The 7,167-nt window shown below is 40.7% G+C and overlaps 1 protein-coding gene across 1 annotated transcript in view; it reads left to right on the forward strand.

Moving 5' to 3' along the window:
- Nucleotides 1-7,167, forward strand: part of LOC118332345 (alpha-mannosidase 2-like) — a 9,772-nt gene that overhangs the window by 482 nt on the left and 2,123 nt on the right. Inside the window, 14 exon segments of the mRNA XM_035667579.1 lie at nucleotides 100-300; nucleotides 391-581; nucleotides 899-1,096; nucleotides 2,155-2,269; nucleotides 2,647-2,714; nucleotides 3,210-3,378; nucleotides 3,656-3,892; nucleotides 4,182-4,304; nucleotides 4,394-4,508; nucleotides 4,688-4,821; nucleotides 5,117-5,258; nucleotides 5,517-5,658; nucleotides 6,569-6,677; nucleotides 6,680-6,786. Of these exon segments, the coding sequence (XP_035523472.1) occupies nucleotides 100-300; nucleotides 391-581; nucleotides 899-1,096; nucleotides 2,155-2,269; nucleotides 2,647-2,714; nucleotides 3,210-3,378; nucleotides 3,656-3,892; nucleotides 4,182-4,304; nucleotides 4,394-4,508; nucleotides 4,688-4,821; nucleotides 5,117-5,258; nucleotides 5,517-5,658; nucleotides 6,569-6,677; nucleotides 6,680-6,786 (2,051 nt within the window).

The following is a 7,167-nucleotide window of genomic DNA, read 5'->3' on the forward strand; positions in this document are numbered from 1 at the left end:
CCCTGTTCCTGATCTGTAGACCCTTTTCCTGATCTGTAGACCCTTTTCCTGATCTGTAGACCCTGTTCCTGATCTGTAGACCCTTTTCCTGATCTGTAGACCCTGTCCCTGTGTCCTCTCAGAGCTCTCCTCCTGTTGGATCAGTACCGCCAGAAGTCTCGTCTCTTTCGTTCTCCGGTTCTTCTCGTTTCGCTCGGTGATGACTTTCGATTTGTGGAGTCGAGCGAGTGGGACGCTCAGTTCAGTAACTACCAGAAACTTTTTGACTACTTTGACCAACACCCGGAGCTCCACGTCAAGGTGAGCACCTGAGACACCTTAGAGGGGGCGGGGCCTGATGGCAGGAAATACCCTCAGTGGTGCGTCAGCTCTTCTTCTGTCTTTTTTCAGGCTCGTTTTGGGACTCTGTCAGATTACTTTGAAGCTCTTCGTCGCCGTTTGAACGCAGCAGGAACGACTCTGCCGACGCTTCGCGGCGACTTCTTCACGTACTCCGACCGCGACGATCATTACTGGAGCGGATACTTCACCTCCAGACCATTCTATAAACGCCTCGACAGAACACTGGAGGCCACGCTCAGGTACGTCATTTCCTTATTTTACCCGACTCAGTGTCTGTTCAGTGTATTTAATGTTTTTCTTTAATATTATTTAATATTAGTATTCATTTTTTTCTGTTTTATCAAGTTTAAAAAAACAATTTAAATACAAATTTCTATATATAATTTGTTTTATTTTCTTTATTTTTTGTCTTTTCAGGTACATTTTCTATATTTATATTTTAAATCATCTTTAGTCCTTTTTCACTATAAATATAAATATATATCTTTATATATTTATATTAATTATGTTATATTTTTGTTCATATGTAAAGATTTTCCTCTTCTCTCTCTGACAGAGCGACAGAAATTCTCTTCAGCCTGACGACGGCTGAAATGCGCCGTTACCGTGGTGATGGTCATCTGGTCGCAGATTTCCCAGCGCGCGAACACTTCCAGCGCCTGACGACAGGGAGGCGGAGCCTGGCGCTGTTCCAGCACCACGACGGTGTCACCGGCACCGCCCGGGACCATGTGGTGGTGGACTATGGCACCAGGTGACTACTTTCTGGGAAAACTTTAGCCTGTTAGCATAATCGAAAGTTAAAGAATAAGATGCTTTTAGCGTAAGCTGGAAAGAAAGACTCACAGGACGCATTAGGTCATTAATAAGTTAGCATGTTAGCTAAAGTCAGGGGCAAAATAAGATATTTTAAAGTTCCCATTAACATTTAGGTTTGTAAGAAAAAGTATCTGGTAAAAAAGTGTTTGTGTTAGCTTGTTAGCTTAGCATGTGAGGTAATAAAAAGCTAACATCACATTTATTATTCAGCCTAAAAATATGGGGGGGGTATCAGGGCTCCTGTCAGTGGGGGGGTGGGAGTATTAATAGACGGCGTTAAAGGTGTTGAAGCAGCTAAAACTAGCAGGTGTTAGCATAGAAAGCATATTTTACATTGATAGTTTTTGTAAAGTGACTTTTGTTAAAATATCACAAAGTTTTAATGAAGTTTTTTTTTAATGATTTATTTTTCATTCTTATTGCTTACTTCTCTAATTTTCTAATTATTTTTTCAGATAAAAAAAGATCTTTAACTACATTTGCAGATAACAAATCAGTGTTAGCATTGTCTTTAGCGTTAGTGTGTGTTTTGTCTCATTTGTCCCTCCATGCTCTCTGTTGAAGGATGACGTCGCCGCCGGCAACGGTAACAGGTACTGCCTCGCTTAGTGTGAGCAGTTAGCATTAGCCTCCCATCATACCCATTCATTTAGCATTAGCATCTAACATTAATTTCCCATCAGTCCCATTTGATGAGCGTTTCATTAACAGTGTGTTTTACAGTGTAGTTTGTCATTCATTGTTTATGCTTGACGTTTTGAAGTTGTAAACTTCATTTTAAATAAAGTTTTGATTATAAAACAGTGTTTTTTAGGCTTTAGTACGCATGTAAAGTCAGTATGTTTTGCAGTGCAGACAATGTAAAAAACCTTAAATCAAACTGAAAACAAATTTCAATCAATAAAAATAAAATGAATGTTGGAACAAAACTCTTCAAGAATGAAACAAGAAGGAAATGAAAACGTTTGAACTGAAATACATTTTATATTGCAGATTGTTTCACTCGATCCTGAACCTGCGCCAAGTGCTGCAGAGCTCCGCCCACTGGCTGCTCCTATTGGACAAGAGCCAGTACCACTACGACCAATCAAAACCCTTCCTGAAAATGGTGAACCCTGACCCCATCGCCTCTTTTAAAATGATCCTATGTAGTTTATTTCTGTAATTGTTTTATGGCAGAGACAGAATTTAGTACAACTCATTAAATAATAACGGTTCAATAATATTATTATTATTATTATTATTTATTATTATAATGAGACTGATCTGGAACAATAATATGATGTTGACAGACTTGTGGTCAATGTTTGGTGCTTTAAAGTCGCTTATTAAATGTATAAGATATGAATTCAATCATAAGTCAGACAACAGAAACTGTGGACGTTATGGACACGTTGACGGACGGATGATGTGAGTTTCAGGAACATAAATGTATGAAAAATGTACATTTTTAATAACTAAATCCTCAGGTTGATGTATTTTCAGGATGATGTGATCTTGGCACAGGACGCTCTGCCTCAGAAGACGTCGCTCACGCTCAGCGATGAACCCAGGTGAGGGAGGCGGGGCTTATATAGGGAAGAGGCTGAGGCAGAATAGCTTACTTTATTATTTTCAGTTTACATATTAATACCACAAATACGCTGAGCCGCGTTTACACCCGAGAACTTCTCGTTAACTACTTTTCAAGACGCCTGTGCTTTCACCGCGCAAGACAGGTGAAGACCAGGTAAATGTGTTGGAAGTCACAGACTGAATAACAAACAGTCGTTAGTCTCTGTGACGTCCCCCACAGGTCTGTGAAGAGCTCAGTGTGGTCGTAGCCATCTTGGATTTCCTCAGGGTCCACAAGGGTCAAATCTTGCTTTTTATTTGTAGTCACGGGCCCATGAGATTATAAAGTAGAGTTAATCCTCCAATATGCTGATGATACTCTGCTGTTCGCCCTCACTGGTTCCTGAAGAGCTGTTGTTCAGCCTCAGTGTTTGTCTCCACTCTGTTCCAATGTTTGATAGATTGATATTCAACACTGATCGGTTTCCTTTCAGGTCATTGATCATCTTTAACCCGACAGAGCAGCTCCGTACGTCCGTCATCAGCGTCGTCATCGACTGTCCTGACGCTCGCGTTGTCGATGCACAGACGGGTCAACCGATGACTGCGCAGATCTCTGCAGTGTGGGAGGAGCCGACTCTGGCGTCCGCAGAAGATTTCCAGGTGAAAAACTAATTAGTTAAATCAAATTAAATATTTTTAGTTAAGTTATTTTTGATTTGTAAAAGTTGTTTGTATTCATTTGTATTTCTGTATGATTTATTTTATGATTTCAGTCTGGATTCCAACTTCCACGTTATTATTATTATTGTTGTTGTTATTAATCAATACTACTAGACTTTTATTTTGGTACATTTACTTGTATGTTTCTTTAAGGTTAAGCCCATCCACTGATCAGTGATTGTCCAATCACAGCAGAGTTTTATATTTTCACCTTCAGCTCGACTTCGTGGCTCAACTTCCTCCTCTTTCACTCGTCGTGTATCATGTGACCAAAGCTTCTGTTGGCTCCGTCCACCGGGCTCGCTACACCTTCCATCGCCGTGGCAACCCGCCGACCATCCAGACCGAACACTTCCAGGTGTCCCGACCGGAAGGACCTGAGGCTGACGCCCCCCTGTCGCTTAGCAACAAGCACGTCCAAATATGGAGCTCCTCAGAGACCGGCCTGCTGCAGGTCAGACTTTTCAAATTAAAAGTTTGATTGGATAAAGTGAACATAAACATTTTAATGAATAAATTATAATAAAATTATCTTGGTTTAATGTGTTTAATTGCAAAAAATACCAACATATTTAAGGTGTAACACATTGTTATAGAAATGATCAGATTGTTATTTATTATTATTTCTTTTATTAATCCACTTACTGATTAATTAATATTAAGTTAAAGTTAAAATTGACTAATTATTTTTACTAATAAAGTTCACTTGAAGGCTGACTTAGACCTTTTATTTTGAAATGCAGAAGCTCCGCCTGCAGTCCGGTCTGGTCCGTCAGGTCCAGGTCCAGTTCCTGTGGTACGGAACCACAAGGAACCGGGACAAGAGTGGAGCTTACCTGTTCCTGCCGGGGGAGGAGGGGGCCAAGGTGAGTCCAGAACCAGGACCCAGATCTCTCTCTCTCTCTCTCTCTCTCTGTCCTCTCATTCACTGTGAATGTCTCTCGCCCTCCTGCAGCTCTACTCGTCCTCACAGCCACCCCTGGTTCGGGTCTCCAGAGGTCCGGTCTTCTCTGACATCACTTCCTGTTTCCGGCACTTTACGCACAGAGTCCGACTCTACCACCTGGAAGGTAACGAGAACATTGAGCCTCTAGTGGACGCCACAGGAACTGCAGGCTTGTTGTACTGAGCGTGCTCAGTAGAGTCCTGTCTGTCACTGACTTCCTGTTGGCCACTAATGTATCAATTATTCATATTGATCCAACTGAAGGATTTCACAATAAAAGCCTCCTGTCTGTCTCTGCCCCAGGGCATGCTGGGAAGTCCCTGGAGATTTCCAACATGGTGGACATCAGGTCAGAGGTCAACCGGGAGCTCGCCATGAGGATCGTCAGCAACGTTGCCAGTGGCAACCGCTTCTACTCCGACCTCAACAGTTTCCAGGTTCACTGCGTTTGATGATGTCACATGTTGTTAAATAACACCGTGAGCCTGTTATTGATTGATTATTGATTGTTTATTGATAGTTTACTCATTGGTTATTTATTGGTAATTGATTGCTAATTGAAAGTTTATTGATAGTGTATTGATAGCTGTTCTTATCTGTTGTGCCTGTGCACTCTATCTGTTTCACCGTGGGGCGTGAATGAGAAAACGTCTCATCCATGTTGTATGTCTGGTGCATGTGAAAGAATGACAATAAGCTGACTTTGACTTTGACTGTTTTTATTGGGTACAGATGCAGCAGCGGCGCACTCTGGCGAAGCTCCCCCTGCAGGCGAACTTTTACCCGATGACCTCAGCGTCGTTCCTGCAGGACGAGACGTCTCGAGTGTCTCTGCTGTCGGCTCAGAGTCAGGCTGTCGCTTCGCTCCGACCAGGTGAGTCTCCGTCTACCTGTCTGTTTGTCTGTCTTTGGAAACAACAACAATAGGACTTTATTGATCGCCTATTAACAGCCAACCTGCGCGCTCTCTAACAGCCAGCAGGGGGCAGCTCCCCTCTGATAGTATTGAGTCTTATGGAGAAGTTGATTCATTTACAGTAAACAGTTTATGGTATGTCACCGCTACATGGAGATGACCATAACGCCCAACTGGAGGCTTCTGTCTAAGCACGTTGACCTCTGACCCCTGCAGGTGAGCTGGAGGTGATATTGGACCGGCGGCTGCAGCAGGACGATAGCCTCGGCCTCGGTCAGGGCATCACCGACAACAAGCTGACAGCGAGTCTCTACCAGCTGCTGCTGGAGGACAGGAGGGGCGGGGCCCAGGTGAGGGGGCGTGGCCCAACACGCCGTCTGTAAAATGTGATCGATCGATCAGTCGTGATCAGATATGTGACCGATATGAGACGACATGAAAAGTCGAACTCTTTAAACACCTTCTGAGGATCAAACTGAAAGACAAAAGTACATTTAAATATTAATATTATTATTATTATATTACTGATATTATATATTAATAATATTATATTACTGATATTATATATTAATAATATTATTATATTACTGATCTGGAGTGTTTTTTTTTATATAATTAATAAATTACAGATTTTTATTATATTAATAAACTACTTATTCATATTACGATATTATATAACATTAATATTATTATATTACTGACGTCTTCGATACCTTACACAATATTATTATATTACTGATATTTATTCATAAACTTAATATATTATATACTTATTATCTATATAGTCCCAACTTAATTATTATTATTAGCGTATGTTATCTATATAAATTAATATTAGTGTATATACTGATATTATATATTAATAATATTATTGATATTTACTGATTATTATATATTAATTATTATTATATTACTGATCATATATATATTATTGCTCATTGGCATACCATTTTATCTATTATTATGATTTACTTGATAATGTATGTGGGTGTGACCACCAGTTGCCTCACCCTAAGCCACACCTGGAGAAAGTTCTTTAGATCCAGTTCAGCTCAGGTGAAGAATGGGCAAAAACAAAAGTGGTGCGTCTCTATATTTTGGTTCAGTGTAAGAGATATTACTGAAACTAATATTAATACCGTATATTTTAATATTTTACCTTTTGTGTTTCTTTCAGTTGCTGTTTTCTTTCCTTGCATTTATATATTTTTTGTTTATTATATTTGTATTAGCAGACTTTCTTTTGTTGACATTTTGTTTCCTGACAGGAGTGGGAGGAGCCCTCAGTACAACACACATGTGTCCCTACTCGCCCACCTGGACCTCGCTCTCCCCCATTTTTTCTTTTTTTTTTGGGCCACCCGGCCACCCATCACCGATGGTCGCCTCTAGCGACAGAACAGCTGCTGAAGCTCCGCCTTCCTGCCACTCCGAGTCCCCTGCCGTGTGACGTTCACCTGCTGAACCTGAGGACGCTGGAGGACACCACAGGTAAGAACACCTGGAAACACCTGGAAAACACCTGGAAATCTATAAGGTTAATGTTATAAGGAGTTCGGGTCTAGACCTGCTCTATTTGAAAGAAGTTCCTGAGATAACTTCTGTTATGAATCGAAACTATACAAATAAAACTAGAATGAATTGAATTGAATCACCTGGAACATTTGTGGTAGAATTACAAACTCAAATTAACTTCAACAATTATAAAAACTGTCCACAGATAAATAATCAATATTTTCCCTGTTCAGTTATTGATCACTGCGCAGCAACAAATGGATTCAGAACTCTGCTGTGATCAATAACTGTAGCGTTGAGCTTCGGTGTGTCTCACTGCAGAGGTCTAATGTCAATAAAGGGATCAATATGA

This window comes from Morone saxatilis, unplaced genomic scaffold (assembly GCF_004916995.1).
Source record: "Morone saxatilis isolate NCDOM2014 unplaced genomic scaffold, NCSU_SB_2.0 Contig21, whole genome shotgun sequence".
Lineage (NCBI taxonomy): Eukaryota > Metazoa > Chordata > Actinopteri > Moronidae > Morone > Morone saxatilis.